The following is a 17,447-nucleotide window of genomic DNA, read 5'->3' as shown; positions in this document are numbered from 1 at the left end:
ATGGCAATGCCCCTGCACACAGTGAGCTCCATCAGAGAACGGTTTGCAGAGTCTGGCGTGGAAGAACCTGACCGGCCGGCACAGACCCCTGACGTCAGCCCATCGGGCCCCTCTCGGGGATGAACTGAAACGCTGCGAGCCCGGGCTGATCCCCAACATCAGTTCCAAGACCTCACCGACGCTCCTGTGGGTGTGAATCCCGGCTGCCAAGTCTGCCCAGGAGAGTGCGCCAACTCCATATTACCGCCCCTGGCACAAGATGACCAGCAAGCAGGGTGCGATGACCCTGTGCCCAGACACTGCTGGCAATGATAGGAGGTGACCCCGCAGTGTGACCCATGAACACCGGGGGGCAGCACTATAACCTTACAATAAAGCAGAAGCCTGCAACGCAGTGTAACCATCACTATGCTACCCAGCAGAGGTTATACAGAGGGAAGAATATACTGTGTATACTGTAATGTAATAAGGAGGGAGAAGCCACTATCACTCCACCGGCCGGTGCTCCGAGGCGGTCAGGACAGAGGTTATACAGAGGGAAGAATATACGGTGTATAATGTAATGTAATAAGGAGGGAGAAGCCACTATCACTCCACCGGCCGGTGCTCCGAGGCGGTCAGGGCAGAGGTTATACAGAGGGAAGAACATACTGTGTATAATGTAATGTAATAAGGAGGGAGAAGCCACTATCACTCCACCGGTCGGTGCTCCGAGGCGGTCAGGACAGAGGTTATACAGAGGGAAGAATATACTGTGTATAATGTAATGTAATAAGGAGGGAGAAGCCACTATCACTCCACCGGCCGGTGCTCCGAGGCGGTCAGGGCAGAGGTTATACAGAGGGAAGAATATACTGTGTATAATGTAATGTAATAAGGAGGGAGAAGCCATTATCACACCACCGGCCGGTGCTCCGAGGCGGTCAGGGCAGAGGTTATACAGAGGGAAGAATATACTGTGTATAATGTAATGTAATAAGGAGGGAGAAGCCACTATCACTCCACCGGCCGGTGCTCCGAGGCGGTCAGGGCAGAGGTTATACAGAGGGAAGAACATACTGTGTATAATGTAATGTTATAAGGAGGGAGAAGCCATTATCACTCCACCGGCCGGTGCTCCGAGGCGGTCAGGGCAGAGGTTATACAGAGGGAAGAACATACTGTGTATAATGTAATGTTATAAGGAGGGAGAAGCCATTATCACTCCACCGGCCGGTGCTCCGAGGCGGTCAGGGCAGAGGTTATACAGAGGGAAGAACACACTGTGTATAATGTAATGTTATAAGGAGGGAGAAGCCATTATCACTCCACCGGCCGGTGCTCCGAGGCGGTCAGGGCAGAGGTTATACAGAGGGAAGAACACACTGTGTATAATGTAATGTAATAAGGAGGGAGAAGCCATTATCACTCCACCGGCCGGTGCTCCGAGGCGGTCAGGGCAGAGGTTATACAGAGGGAAGAACATACTGTGTATAATGTAATGTAATAAGGAGGCAGAAGACATTATCACACCACCGGCCGGTGCTCCGAGGCGGTCAGGACAGAGGTTATACAGAGGGAAGAATATACTGTGTATAATGTAATGTAGTAAGGAGGGAGAAGCCATTATCACACCACCGGCCGGTGCTCCGAGGCGGTCAGGACAGAGGTTATACAGAGGGAAGAACATACTGTGTATAATGTAATGTAATAAGGAGGGAGAAGCCATTATCACACCACCGGCCGGTGCTCCGAGGCGGTCAGGGCAGAGGTTATACAGAGGGAAGAATATACTGTGTATAATGTAATGTAATAAGGAGGGAGAAGCCATTATCACACCACCGGCCGGTGCTCCGAGGCGGTCAGGGCAGAGGTTATACAGAGGGAAGAACATACTGTGTATAATGTAATGTAATGTAATAAGGAGGGAGAAGCCACTATCACACCACCGGCCGGTGCTCCGAGGCGGTCAGGACAGAGGTTATACAGAGGGAAGAACATACTGTGTATAATGTAATGTAATGTAATAAGGAGGGAGAAGCCACTATCACTCCACCGGCCGGTGCTCCGAGGCGGTCAGGACAGAGGTTATACAGAGGGAAGAACATACTGTGTATAATGTAATGTAATAAGGAGGGAGAAGCCATTATCACTCCACCGGCCGGTGCTCCGAGGCGGTCAGGGCAGCGATCACATATACACATAGGTGTGACCGGAGGACATAGGGATATTATACTCAGCGACGCACAGGCTCACAGATTAGGATTTGCCTCTGATCTCAGTCTAAACCGCTGACACACCAACGTCAAGCTGGTTAAATGAAGACTGGTTCACTTCAGTCCTAGGGGTGATGAGACGGGAATTACAGCATAGGACGTCCTGGCTCCCAGTCCGTGCTCACCTCACATTAAAGGTCCCTGCGGGGGAAGGAAGGGGGGGGGGGGGATTGGGTGCTGGGCCCTGAACGGTTCCCACTTGGACCCATAGTTCCTTCTACTTCTTGCTGGGAACGGGGGATGGGGCGTGTAGGGTGAAGATAACATCTTATCTGGCATTATTCTCCCAGGTCTTGTAGGGTTAATGGAACATAGATAGAGATTACATTCCTAATATCTCTAGAGTATAATGGGCTGTAGCTGCCGTGTGCCCCGAGCCTCGGATCCGGCTAATCTACGGGCGATAGGAGGTTACAATGTTATTTGTTTCCCTATAGTAATATATAAGGGTCGGGACCATAACTCTGATACATTGTTACAGGGACTGATCAGAGCAATGTCGCTGTGATCTGAGGCCCTCAGGGAATATCCGCAGAGACTGGGCGTCTCACCCCAGCTACCAGGACGAGGCAATGTGAGGACACGAGGCACAGCTGCTGTCACACCCACAGTCTCGCCCAGGATAATATACTGATCTCTATATACTGTACGGTAACACTATGACGTCCTCAGGTCACACACATACAGGCTGATCAGGAACCTACATATCACATGGGAGTACCAATGTATAGTCCGATATGTGTTAGGCAGACACTGACAAAAAGTGACAGGTTCAAATGGTCGACGTGACAACGGTCGATACACATACGGCCGACACAGCTTTTTAGGGGTATTTTGCAACTTTTTCATACTTTACATCCACGTGCACTGGGAATAGTAACCTGTGCGGAGCGCAGGGGATGGGGTACACTAATGGGGGTTACCTGTGCGGAGCGCAGGGGATGGGGTACACTAATGGGGGTTACCTGTGCGGAGCGCAGGGGATGGGGTACACTAATGGGGGTTACCTGTGCGGAGCGCAGGGGATGGGGTACACTAATGGGGGTTACCTGTGCGGAGCGCAGGGGATGGGGTACACTAATGGGGGTTACCTGTGCGGAGCGCAGGGGATGGGGTACACTAATGGGGGTTACCTGTGCGGAGCGCAGGGGATGGGGTACACTAATGGGGGTTACCTGTGCGGAGCGCAGGGGATGAGGTACACTAATGGGGGTTACCTGTGCGGAGCGCAGGGGATGGGGTACACTAATGGGGGTTACCTGTGCGGAGCGCAGGGGATGGGGTACACTAATGGGGGTTACCTGTGCGGAGCGCAGGGGATGCGGTACACTAATGGGGGTTACCTGTGCGGAGCGCAGGGGATGGGGTAAAATAATCGGGGTTACCTGTGCGGAGCGCAGGGGATGCGGTACACTAATGGGGGTTACCTGTGCGGAGCGCAGGGGATGGGGTACACTAACGGGGGTTACCTGTGCGGAGCGCAGGGGATGCGGTACACTAACGGGGGTTACCTGTGCGGAGCGCAGGGGATGGGGTACACTAACGGGGGTTACCTGTGCGGAGCGCAGGGGATGGGGTACACTAATGGGGGTTACCTGTGCGGAGCGCAGGGGATGGGGTACACTAATGGGGGTTACCTGTGCGGAGCGCAGGGGATGGGGTACACTAATGGGGGTTACCTGTGCGGAGCGCAGGGGATGGGGTACACTAATGGGGGTTACCTGTGCGGAGCGCAGGGGATGGGGTACACTAATGGGGGGTTACCTGTGCGGAGCGCAGGGGATGCGGTACACTAATGGGGGTAACCTGTGCGGAGCGCAGGGGATGCGGTACACTAATGGGGGTTACCTGTGCGGAGCGCAGGGGATGGGGTACACTAATGGGGGTTACCTGTGCGGAGCGCAGGGGATGGGGTACACTAATGGGGGTTACCTGTGCGGAGCGCAGGGGATGGGGTACACTAATGGGGGTTACCTGTGCGGAGCGCAGGGGATGGGGTACACTAATGGGGGTTACATGTGCGGAGCGCAGGGGATGGGGTACACTAATGGGGGTTACCTGTGCGGAGCGCAGGGGATGAGGTACACTAATGGGGGTTACCTGTGCGGAGCGCAGGGGATGGGGTACACTAATGGGGGTTACCTGTGCGGAGCGCAGGGGATGGGGTACACTAATGGGGGTTACCTGTGCGGAGCGCAGGGGATGGGGTACACTAATGGGGGTTACCTGTGCGGAGCGCAGGGGATGGGGTAAAATAATCGGGGTTACCTGTGCGGAGCGCAGGGGATGCGGTACACTAATGGGGGTTACCTGTGCGGAGCGCAGGGGATGCGGTACACTAATGGGGGTTACCTGTGCGGAGCGCAGGGGATGCGGTACACTAATGGGGGTAACCTGTGCGGAGCGCAGGGGATGCGGTACACTAATGGGGGTTACCTGTGCGGAGCGCAGGGGATGGGGTACACTAATGGGGGTTACCTGTGCGGAGCGCAGGGGATGGGGTACACTAATGGGGGTTACCTGTGCGGAGCGCAGGGGATGGGGTACACTAATGGGGGTTACCTGTGCGGAGCGCAGGGGATGGGGTACACTAATGGGGGTTACCTGTGCGGAGCGCAGGGGATGGGGTACACTAATGGGGGTTACCTGTGCGGAGCGCAGGGGATGGGGTACACTAATGGGGGTTACCTGTGCGGAGCGCAGGGGATGAGGTACACTAATGGGGGTTACCTGTGCGGAGCGCAGGGGATGGGGTACACTAATGGGGGTTACCTGTGCGGAGCGCAGGGGATGGGGTAAAATAATCGGGGTTACCTGTGCGGAGCGCAGGGGATGCGGTACACTAATGGGGGTTACCTGTGCGGAGCGCAGGGGATGCGGTACACTAATGGGGGTTACCTGTGCGGAGCGCAGGGGATGCGGTACACTAATGGGGGTAACCTGTGCGGAGCGCAGGGGATGCGGTACACTAATGGGGGTTACCTGTGCGGAGCGCAGGGGATGGGGTACACTAATGGGGGTTACCTGTGCGGAGCGCAGGGGATGGGGTACACTAATGGGGGTTACCTGTGCGGAGCGCAGGGGATGGGGTACACTAATGGGGGTTACCTGTGCGGAGCGCAGGGGATGGGGTACACTAATGGGGGTTACCTGTGCGGAGCGCAGGGGATGGGGTACACTAATGGGGGTTACCTGTGCGGAGCGCAGGGGATGAGGTACACTAATGGGGGTTACCTGTGCGGAGCGCAGGGGATGGGGTACACTAATGGGGGTTACCTGTGCGGAGCGCAGGGGATGGGGTAAAATAATCGGGGTTACCTGTGCGGAGCGCAGGGGATGCGGTACACTAATGGGGGTTACCTGTGCGGAGCGCAGGGGATGGGGTACACTAACGGGGGTTACCTGTGCGGAGCGCAGGGGATGCGGTACACTAATGGGGGTTACCTGTGCGGAGCGCAGGGGATGGGGTACACTAATGGGGGTTACCTGTGCGGAGCGCAGGGGATGCGGTACACTAATGGGGGTTACCTGTGCGGAGCGCAGGGGATGGGGTACACTAATGGGGGTTACCTGTGCGGAGCGCAGGGGATGCGGTACACTAATGGGGGTTACCTGTGCGGAGCGCAGGGGATGGGGTACACTAATGGGGGTTACCTGTGCGGAGCGCAGGGGATGGGGTACACTAATGGGGGTTACCTGTGCGGAGCGCAGGGGATGCGGTACACTAATGGGGGTAACCTGTGCGGAGCGCAGGGGATGCGGTACACTAATGGGGGTTACCTGTGCGGAGCGCAGGGGATGGGGTACACTAATGGGGGTTACCTGTGCGGAGCGCAGGGGATGGGGTACACTAATGGGGGTTACCTGTGCGGAGCGCAGGGGATGGGGTACACTAATGGGGGTTACCTGTGCGGAGCGCAGGGGATGGGGTACACTAATGGGGGTTACCTGTGCGGAGCGCAGGGGATGGGGTACACTAATGGGGGTTACCTGTGCGGAGCGCAGGGGATGGGGTACACTAATGGGGGTTACCTGTGCGGAGCGCAGGGGATGAGGTACACTAATGGGGGTTACCTGTGCGGAGCGCAGGGGATGGGGTACACTAATGGGGGTTACCTGTGCGGAGCGCAGGGGATGGGGTACACTAATGGGGGTTACCTGTGCGGAGCGCAGGGGATGGGGTAAAATAATCGGGGTTACCTGTGCGGAGCGCAGGGGATGCGGTACACTAATGGGGGTTACCTGTGCGGAGCGCAGGGGATGCGGTACACTAATGGGGGTTACCTGTGCGGAGCGCAGGGGATGCGGTACACTAATGGGGGTAACCTGTGCGGAGCGCAGGGGATGCGGTACACTAATGGGGGGTTACCTGTGCGGAGCGCAGGGGATGGGGTACACTAATGGGGGTTACCTGTGCGGAGCGCAGGGGATGCGGTACACTAATGGGGGTTACCTGTGCGGAGCGCAGGGGATAGGGTACACTAATGGGGGTTACCTGTGCGGAGCGCAGGGGATGGGGTAAAATAATCGGGGTTACCTGTGCGGAGCGCAGGGGATGGGGTAAAATAATCGGGGTTACCTGTGCGGAGCGCAGGGGATGCGGTACACTAATGGGGGTTACCTGTGCGGAGCGCAGGGGATGGGGTACACTAACGGGGGTTACCTGTGCGGAGCGCAGGGGATGCGGTACACTAATGGGGGTTACCTGTGCGGAGCGCAGGGGATGGGGTACACTAATGGGGGTTACCTGTGCGGAGCGCAGGGGATGCGGTACACTAATGGGGGTTACCTGTGCGGAGCGCAGGGGATGGGGTACACTAATGGGGGTTACCTGTGCGGAGCGCAGGGGATGCGGTACACTAATGGGGGTTACCTGTGCGGAGCGCAGGGGATGGGGTACACTAATGGGGGTTACCTGTGCGGAGCGCAGGGGATGGGGTACACTAATGGGGGTTACCTGTGCGGAGCGCAGGGGATGGGGTACACTAATGGGGGTTACCTGTGCGGAGCGCAGGGGATGCGGTACACTAATGGGGGTAACCTGTGCGGAGCGCAGGGGATGCGGTACACTAATGGGGGTTACCTGTGCGGAGCGCAGGGGATGGGGTACACTAATGGGGGTTACCTGTGCGGAGCGCAGGGGATGGGGTACACTAATGGGGGTTACCTGTGCGGAGCGCAGGGGATGGGGTACACTAATGGGGGTTACCTGTGCGGAGCGCAGGGGATGGGGTACACTAATGGGGGTTACCTGTGCGGAGCGCAGGGGATGGGGTACACTAATGGGGGTTACCTGTGCGGAGCGCAGGGGATGAGGTTACACTAATGGGGGTTACCTGTGCGGAGCGCAGGGGATGGGGTACACTAATGGGGGTTACCTGTGCGGAGCGCAGGGGATGGGGTACACTAATGGGGGTTACCTGTGCGGAGCGCAGGGGATGGGGTAAAATAATCGGGGTTACCTGTGCGGAGCGCAGGGGATGCGGTACACTAATGGGGGTTACCTGTGCGGAGCGCAGGGGATGCGGTACACTAATGGGGGTTACCTGTGCGGAGCGCAGGGGATGCGGTACACTAATGGGGGTAACCTGTGCGGAGCGCAGGGGATGCGGTACACTAATGGGGGTTACCTGTGCGGAGCGCAGGGGATGGGGTACACTAATGGGGGTTACCTGTGCGGAGCGCAGGGGATGCGGTACACTAATGGGGGTTACCTGTGCGGAGCGCAGGGGATGGGGTAAAATAATCGGGGTTACCTGTGCGGAGCGCAGGGGATGGGGTACACTAATGGGGGTTACCTGTGCGGAGCGCAGGGGATGCGGTACACTAATGGGGGTTACCTGTGCGGAGCGCAGGGGATGGGGTACACTAATGGGGGTTACCTGTGCGGAGCGCAGGGGATGGGGTAAAATAATCGGGGTTACCTGTGCGGAGCGCAGGGGATGGGGTACACTAATGGGGTTACCTGTGCGGAGCGCAGGGGATGGGGTACACTAATGGGGGTTACCTGTGCGGAGCGCAGGGGATGGGGTAAAATAATCGGGGTTACCTGTGCGGAGCGCAGGGATGCGGTACACTAATGGGGGTTACCTGTGCGGAGCGCAGGGGATGCGGTACACTAATGGGGGTTACCTGTGCGGAGCGCAGGGGATGCGGTACACTAATGGGGGTTACCTGTGCGGAGCGCAGGGGATGCGGTACACTAATGGGGGTAACCTGTGCGGAGCGCAGGGGATGCGGTACACTAATGGGGGTTACCTGTGCGGAGCGCAGGGGATGGGGTACACTAATGGGGGTTACCTGTGCGGAGCGCAGGGGATGCGGTACACTAATGGGGGTTACCTGTGCGAAGCGCAGGGGATGGGGTAAAATAATCGGGGTTACCTGTGCGGAGCGCAGGGGATGGGGTACACTAAAGGGGGTTACCTGTGCGGAGCGCAGGGGATGCGGTATACTAATGGGGGTTACCTGTGCGGAGCGCAGGGGATGGGGTACACTAATGGGTGTTACCTGTGCGGAGCGCAGGGGATGGGGTACACTAATGGGGGTAACCTGTGCGGAGCGCAGGGGATGAGGTACACTAATGGGGGTAACCTGTGCGGAGCGCAGGGGATGCGGTACACTAATGGGGGTTACCTGTGCGGAGCGCAGGGGATGGGGTACACTAATGGGGGTTACCTGTGCGGAGCGCAGGGGATGGGTACACTAATGGGGGTTACCTGTGCGGAGCGCAGGGGATGGGGTACACTAATGGGGGTTACCTGTGCGGAGCGCAGGGGATGGGGTACACTAATGGGGGTTACCTGTGCGGAGCGCAGGGGATGGGGTACACTAATGGGGGTTACCTGTGCGGAGCGCAGGGATGGGGTACACTAATGGGGGTTACCTGTGCGGAGCGCAGGGGATGCGGTACACTAATGGGGGTTACCTGTGCGGAGCGCAGGGGATGCGGTACACTAATGGGGGTTACCTGTGCGGAGCGCAGGGGGATGGGGTACACTAATGGGGGTTACCTGTGCGGAGCGCAGGGGATGGGGTACACTAATGGGGGTAACCTGTGCGGAGCGCAGGGGATGCGGTACACTAATGGGGGGTTACCTGTGCGGAGCGCAGGGGATGGGGGTACACTAATGGGGGTTACCTGTGCGGAGCGCAGGGGATGCGGTACACTAATGGGGGTTACCTGTGCGGAGCGCAGGGGATGGGGTACACTAATGGGGGTTACCTGTGCGGAGCGCAGGGGATGGGGTACACTAATGGGGGTTACCTGTGCGGAGCGCAGGGGATGCGGTACACTAATGGGGGGTTACCTGTGCGGAGCGCAGGGGATGCGGTACACTAATGGGGATTACCTGTGCGGAGCGCAGGGGATGGGGTACACTAATGGGGGTTACCTGTGCGGAGCGCAGGGGATGGGGTACACTAATGGGGATTACCTGTGCGGAGCGCAGGGGATGCGGTACACTAATGGGGGTTACCTGTGCGGAGCGCAGGGGATGCGGTACACTAATGGGGGTTACCTGTGCGGAGCGCAGGGGATGGGGTACACTAATGGGGGTTACCTGTGCGGAGCGCAGGGGATGGGGTACACTAATGGGGGTAACCTGTGCGGAGCGCAGGGGATGCGGTACACTAATGGGGGTTACCTGTGCGGAGCGCAGGGGATGGGGTACACTAATGGGGGTTACCTGTGCGGAGCGCAGGGGATGCGGTACACTAATGGGGGTTACCTGTGCGGAGCGCAGGGGATGGGGTACACTAATGGGGGTTACCTGTGCGGAGCGCAGGGGATGGGGTACACTAATGGGGGTTACCTGTGCGGAGCGCAGGGGATGCGGTACACTAATGGGGGTTACCTGTGCGGAGCGCAGGGGATGCGGTACACTAATGGGGATTACCTGTGCGGAGCGCAGGGGATGGGGTACACTAATGGGGGTTACCTGTGCGGAGCGCAGGGGATGGGGTACACTAATGGGGGTTACCTGTGCGGAGCGCAGGGGATGGGGTACACTAATGGGGGTTACCTGTGCGGAGCGCAGGGGATGCGGTACACTAATGGGGATTACCTGTGCGGAGCGCAGGGGATGGGGTACACTAATGGGGGTTACCTGTGCGGAGCGCAGGGGATGCGGTACACTAATGGGGGTTACCTGTGCGGAGCGCAGGGGATGGGGTACACTAATGGGGGTTACCTGTGCGGAGCGCAGGGGATGGGTACACTAATGGGGGTTACCTGTGCGGAGCGCAGGGGATGCGGTACACTAATGGGGATTACCTGTGCGGAGCGCAGGGGATGCGGTACACTAATGGTGGTTACCTGTGCGGAGCGCAGGGGATGCGGTACACTAATGGGGGTTACCTGTGCGGAGCGCAGGGGATGGGGTACACTAATGGGGGTTACCTGTGCGGAGCGCAGGGGATGGGGTACACTAATGGGGGTTACCTGTGCGGAGCGCAGGGGATGGGGTACACTAATGGGGGTTACCTGTGCGGAGCGCAGGGGATGGGGTACACTAATGGGGGTTACCTGTGCGGAGCGCAGGGGATGCGGTACACTAATGGGGGTTACCTGTGCGGAGCGCAGGGGATGCGGTACACTAATGGGGGTTACCTGTGCAGAGCGCAGGGGATGGGGTACACTAATGGGGGTTACCTGTGCGGAGCGCAGGGGATGGGGTAAAATAATCGGGGTTACCTGTGCGGAGCGCAGGGGATGCGGTACACTAATGGGGGTTACCTGTGCAGAGCGCAGGGGATGGGGTACACTAATGGGGGTTACCTGTGCGGAGCGCAGGGGATGCGGTACACTAATGGGGGGTAACCTGTGCGGAGCGCAGGGGATGCGGTACACTAATGGGGGTTACCTGTGCGGAGCGCAGGGGATGGGGTACACTAATGGGGGTTACCTGTGCGGAGCGCAGGGGATGGGGTACACTAATGGGGGTTACCTGTGCGGAGCGCAGGGGATGGGGTACACTAATGGGGGTTACCTGTGCGGAGCGCAGGGGATGGGGTACACTAATGGGGGTTACCTGTGCGGAGCGCAGGGGATGCGGTACACTAATGGGGGTTACCTGTGCGGAGCGCAGGGGATGGGGTACACTAATGGGGGTTACCTGTGCGGAGCGCAGGGGATGGGGTACACTAATGGGGGTTACCTGTGCGGAGCGCAGGGGGATGCGGTACACTAATGGGGGTTACCTGTGCGGAGCGCAGGGGATGCGGTACACTAATGGGGGTTACCTGTGCGGAGCGCAGGGGATGCGGTACACTAATGGGGGTTACCTGTGCGGAGCGCAGGGGATGGGGTACACTAATGGGGGTTACCTGTGCGGAGCGCAGGGGATGGGGTACACTAATGGGGGTAACCTGTGCGGAGCGCAGGGGATGCGGTACACTAATGGGGGTTACCTGTGCGGAGCGCAGGGGATGGGGTACACTAATGGGGGTTACCTGTGCGGAGCGCAGGGGATGCGGTACACTAATGGGGGTTACCTGTGCGGAGCGCAGGGGATGGGGTACACTAATGGGGGTTACCTGTGCGGAGCGCAGGGGATGGGGTACACTAATGGGGGTTACCTGTGCGGAGCGCAGGGGATGCGGTACACTAATGGGGGTTACCTGTGCGGAGCGCAGGGGATGCGGTACACTAATGGGGATTACCTGTGCGGAGCGCAGGGGATGGGGTACACTAATGGGGGTTACCTGTGCGGAGCGCAGGGGATGGGGTACACTAATGGGGGTTACCTGTGCGGAGCGCAGGGGATGGGGTACACTAATGGGGGTTACCTGTGCGGAGCGCAGGGGATGCGGTACACTAATGGGGGATTACCTGTGCGGAGCGCAGGGGATGGGGTACACTAATGGGGGTTACCTGTGCGGAGCGCAGGGGATGCGGTACACTAATGGGGGTTACCTGTGCGGAGCGCAGGGGATGGGGTACACTAATGGGGGTTACCTGTGCGGAGCGCAGGGGATGGGGTACACTAATGGGGGTTACCTGTGCGGAGCGCAGGGGATGGGGTACACTAATGGGGGTTACCTGTGCGGAGCGCAGGGGATGCGGTACACTAATGGGGGTTACCTGTGCGGAGCGCAGGGGATGGGGTACACTAATGGGGATTACCTGTGCGGAGCGCAGGGGATGCGGTACACTAATGGTGGTTACCTGTGCGGAGCGCAGGGGATGCGGTACACTAATGGGGGTTACCTGTGCGGAGCGCAGGGGATGGGGTACACTAATGGGGGTTACCTGTGCGGAGCGCAGGGGATGGGGTACACTAATGGGGGTTACCTGTGCGGAGCGCAGGGGATGGGGTACACTATATGGGGTTACCTGTGCGGAGCGCAGGGGATGGGGTACACTAATGGGGGTTACCTGTGCGGAGCGCAGGGGATGCGGTACACTAATGGGGGTTACCTGTGCGGAGCGCAGGGGATGGGGTACACTAATGGGGGTTACCTGAGCGGAGCGCAGGGGATGGGGTACACTAATGGGGGTTACCTGTGCGGAGCGCAGGGGATGGGGTACACTAATGGGGGTTACCTGTGCGGAGCGCAGGGGATGGGGTACACTAATGGGGGTTACCTGTGCGGAGCGCAGGGGATGGGGTACACTAATGGGGGTTACCTGTGCGGAGCGCAGGGGATGGGGTACACTAATGGGGGTTACCTGTGCGGAGCGCAGGGGATGCGGTAAAATAATCGGGGTTACCCGTGCGGAGCGCAGGGGATGCGGTACACTAATGGGGGTTACCTGTGCGGAGCGCAGGGGATGCGGTACACTAACGGGGGTTACCTGTGCGGAGCGCAGGGGATGCGGTACACTAACGGGGGTTACCTGTGCGGAGCGCAGGGGATGCGGTACACTAACGGGGGTTACCTGTGCGGAGCGCAGGGGATGCGGTACACTAATGGGGGTTACCCGTGCGGAGCGCAGGGGATGCGGTACACTAATGGGGGTTACCTGTGCGGAGCGCAGGGGATGGGGTACACTAATGGGGGTTACCTGTGCGGAGCGCAGGGGATGCGGTACACTAATGGGGGTTACCTGTGCGGAGCGCAGGGGATGCGGTACACTAATGGGGGTTACCTGTGCGGAGCGCAGGGGATGAGGTACACTAATGGGGGTTACCTGTGCGGAGCGCAGGGGATGCGGTACACTAATGGGGGTTACCTGTGCGGAGCGCAGGGGATGCGGTACACTAACGGGGGTTACCTGTGCGGAGCGCAGGGGATGCGGTACACTAACGGGGGTTACCTGTGCGGAGCGCAGGGGATGCGGTACACTAATGGGGGTTACCTGTGCGGAGCGCAGGGGATGAGGTACACTAATGGGGGTTACCTGTGCGGAGCGCAGGGGATGGGGTACACTAATGGGGGTTACCTGTGCGGAGCGCAGGGGATGCGGTACACTAATGGGGGTTACCTGTGCGGAGCGCAGGGGATGCGGTACACTAATGGGGGTTACCTGTGCGGAGCGCAGGGGATGCGGTACACTAATGGGGGTTACCTGTGCGGAGCGCAGGGGATGAGGTACACTAATGGGGGTTACCTGTGCGGAGCGCAGGGGATGGGGTACACTAATGGGGGTTACCTGTGCGGAGCGCAGGGGATGCGGTACACTAATGGGGGTTACCTGTGCGGAGCGCAGGGGATGCGGTACACTAATTGGGGTTACCTGTGCGGAGCGCAGGGGATGCGGTACACTAACGGGGGTTACCTGTGCGGAGCGCAGGGGATGGGGTACACTAATCGGGGTTACCTGTGCGGAGCGCAGGGGATGCGGTACACTAATGGGGGTTACCTGTGCGGAGCGCAGGGGATGCGGTACACTAATGGGGGTTACCTGTGCGGAGCGCAGGGGATGGGGTACACTAACAGGGGTTACCTGTGCGGAGCGCAGGGGATGCGGTACACTAATGGGGGTTACCTGTGCGCCGACAGCTAAAATGACACCGAAAGAAATATAAAAATGTTGTGCTAACCTTTTTCCGTGTCGACTAATACTAAGATAACACTGCAGCGTACCATCTCCTATGTAGATACAGCCACGGACGCACACTGAATACAGGTATACCACATATCATGCTGCGTCCTAGTCTCAACGTTTTGCGAATACGACACATTTCAATGGAAAAAGTCACACAAAGACGCTCGTTACTACCGAGCAGCGGCATGACGAGAAGGGCGGTGTAACGTGCAGGGAGGACGCGTGTACAACAGGACATACAAGGAATCAGCGTATGTCTGTACACAAAGACCGGGCAAAGGAAATGCCAGTGTGTGTGTGTGTGTGTGGGGGGGGGGGGGGGTGACACTGTAAGGGGGATGGCGGCTGGTATGTGGGAGGGGGTGTCAATGTATTGAGGGGGGGGTACGCATATGGGAGTGGGAGGCAGGAAAAGGCCGGTGCTGATACTGGCTGCTATGTCAGGGGCAGCTGGGGAGGGGGGCAATAACTGTGGAAGTGTCAGTGTATGGGGTGGTGGCTAGTATATGGGGGTATATCATTGTATTGGAAGGTGGTATTTGGGAGTGGGAGGCAGGAGGAGGCCAGTGCAGCTGGGGAGGGGGGCAATGAATGGGGCAGTGTAAGTGTATTGGGGGGGGGGGGGGGGGAGGGTGGTATTTGGGTGAGGGGTGTCAGCATATTGGGGGGGGGGGGGGGAGGATGGTATTTGGGTGAGGGGTGTCAGTGTATTGGGGGGGTGGTATGTGGGTGAGGGGTGTCAGTGTATTGGGGGGGTGGTATGTGGGTGAGGGGTGTCAGTGTATTGGGGGGAGGATGATATTTGGGAGAGAGGTGTCAGTGTATTGGGGGGGAATGGTATGTGGGTGAGGGGTGTCAGTGTATTGGGGGAAGGATGGTATGTGGGTGAGGGGTGTCAGTGTATTGGGGGAAGGATGGTATGTGGGTGAGGGGTGTCAGTGTATTGGGGGGGATGGTATATGGGTGAGGGGTGTCAGTGTATTGGGGGAGGATGGTATTTGGGTGAGAGGTGTCAGTGTATTGGGGGGGAGGATGGTATTTGGGTGAGGGGTGTCAGTGTATTGGGGGAGGATGGTATTTGGGTGAGAGGTGTCAGTGTATTGGGGGGGAGGATGGTATTTGGGTGAGGGGTGTCAGTGTATTGGGGGGAGGATGATATTTGGGTGAGAGGTGTCAGTGTATTGGGGGTGGATGATATTTGGGTGAGAGGTGTCAGTGTATTGGGGGGAGGATGGTATATGGGTGAGGGGTGTCAGTGTATTGGGGGGGGAAGGATGGTATGTGGGTGAGGGGTGTCAGTGTATTGGGGGGGAATGGTATGTGGGTGAGGGGTGTCAGTGTATTGGGGGGAGGATGGTATGTGGGTGAGGGGTGTCAGTGTATTGGGGGGAGGATGGTATGTGGGTGAGGGGTGTCAGTGTATTGGGGGGAGGATGGTATGTGGGTGAGGGGTGTCAGTGTATTGGGGGAGGGGGTGTCAGTGTATTGGGGGAGGGGGTGTCAGTGTATTGGGGGGGAATGGTATTTGGGTGAGGGGTGTCAGTGTATTGGGGTGAGGATGGTATGTGGGTGAGGGGTGTCAGTGTATTGGGGAGAGGATGGTATGTGGGTGAGAGGTGTCAGTGTATTGGGGGGAGGATGGTATGTCGGTGAGGGGTGTCAGTGTATTGGGGGGAGGATGGTATGTGGGTGAGGGGTGTCAGTGTATTGGGGAGGATGGTATGTGGGTGAGGGGTGTCAGTGTATTGGGGGGGAGGATGGTATTTGGGTGAGAGGTGTCAGTGTATTGGGGGGAGGATGGTATTTGGGTGAGAGGTGTCAGTGTATTGGGGGTATGATATGTGGGTGAGGGGTGTCAGTGTATTGGGGGGAGGATGATATTTGGGTGAGAGGTGTCAGTGTATTGGGGGGAGGATGATATTTGGGTGAGAGGTGTCAGTGTATTGGGGGGATGGTATGTGGGTGAGGGGTGTCAGTGTATTGGGGGGAGGATGGTATGTGGGTGAGGGTGTCAGTGTATTGGGGGGGATGGTATGTGGGTGAGGGGTGTCAGTGTATTGGGGGGAGGATGGTATTTGGGTGAGAGGTGTCAGTGTATTGGGGGTATGATATGTGGGTGAGGGGTGTCAGTGTATTGGGGGGAGGGTGGTATTTGGGTGAGAGGTGTCAGTGTATTGGGGGGAGGATGGTATGTGGGTGAGAGGTGTCAGTGTATTGGGGGGAGGATGGTATGTGGGTGAGAGGTGTCAGTGTATTGGGGGGAGGGTGGTATTTGGGTGAGAGGTGTCAGTGTATTGGGGGGAGGATGGTATGTGGGTGAGGGGTGTCAGTGTATTGGGGAGGATGGTATGTGGGTGAGGGGTGTCAGTGTATTGGGGGGAGGATGGTTTTGGGTGAGAGGTGTCAGTGTATTGGGGGGAGGATGGTATTTGGGTGAGAGGTGTCAGTGTATTGGGGGGAGGATGGTATGTGGGTGAGAGGTGTCAGTGTATTGGGGGGAGGATGATATTTGGGTGAGAGGTGTCAGTGTATTGGGGGGATGGTATGTGGGTGAGGGGTGTCAGTGTATTGGGGGGAGGATGGTATGTGGGTGAGGGGTGTCAGTGTATTGGGGGGAGGATGGTATTTGGGTGAGGGGTGTCAGTGTATTGGGGGGAATGGTATTTGGGTGAGGGGTGTCAGTGTATTGGGGGGGATGGTATTTGGGTGAGGGGTGTCAGTGTATTGGGGGGGATGGTATTTGGGTGAGGGGTGTCAGTGTATTGGGGGGAGGATGGTATTTGGGTGAGGGGTGTCAGTGTATTGGGGGGGATGGTATATGGGTGAGGGGTGTCAGTGTATTGGGGGAGGGGGTGTCAGTGTATTGGGGGAGGGGGTGTCAGTGTATTGGGGGAGGGGGTGTCAGTGTATTAGGGGGGGGGGGGCAGGAGGTGGCTGCCATGGCAATGACTGGGGGAGGGGTGTCACCTTGAGCGTGACGTCACACAGCTTGCCCTGACGTCGGATCTCCTCCATGACGCCATAGCCGCGGCTGGGGAGGTCGCCCACCGTGACGTGCACCAGGTCCTCCAGCTCCTCCAGCTCGTCCACCATCTTGTGACCCGGCGGGAAGCGCTGCTGCTGTGACAGTGAGCCCTGTGACCTGGCCTGGCCCCGCCCCCGGCTGATGACGCATTTCCGGGGGGCACCGGCTGCGCGCT

At 58.6% G+C, this 17,447-nt stretch overlaps 1 protein-coding gene across 2 annotated transcripts in view; it reads right to left on the bottom strand.

The window, feature by feature from the left end:
- Window positions 1–17,439, bottom strand: part of KLHL18 (kelch like family member 18) — a 116,227-nt gene extending 98,788 nt beyond the window's left edge. For both annotated transcript variants that reach the window (XM_063924614.1, XM_063924615.1), the window contains exon 1: window positions 17,215–17,439. In XM_063924614.1, the coding sequence (XP_063780684.1) occupies window positions 17,215–17,340 (126 nt within the window). In that variant the 5' untranslated portion in view covers window positions 17,341–17,439. The remainder of the gene's footprint in view (window positions 1–17,214) is intronic.
- Window positions 17,440–17,447: the final 8 nt, after the last annotated feature.

Source organism: Pseudophryne corroboree, chromosome 5, assembly GCF_028390025.1.
Source record: "Pseudophryne corroboree isolate aPseCor3 chromosome 5, aPseCor3.hap2, whole genome shotgun sequence".
Taxonomy (NCBI): domain Eukaryota; kingdom Metazoa; phylum Chordata; class Amphibia; order Anura; family Myobatrachidae; genus Pseudophryne; species Pseudophryne corroboree.
Note: the sequence above shows the minus strand (reverse complement) of the source record. Positions and strands in the feature narration are given on the sequence as shown.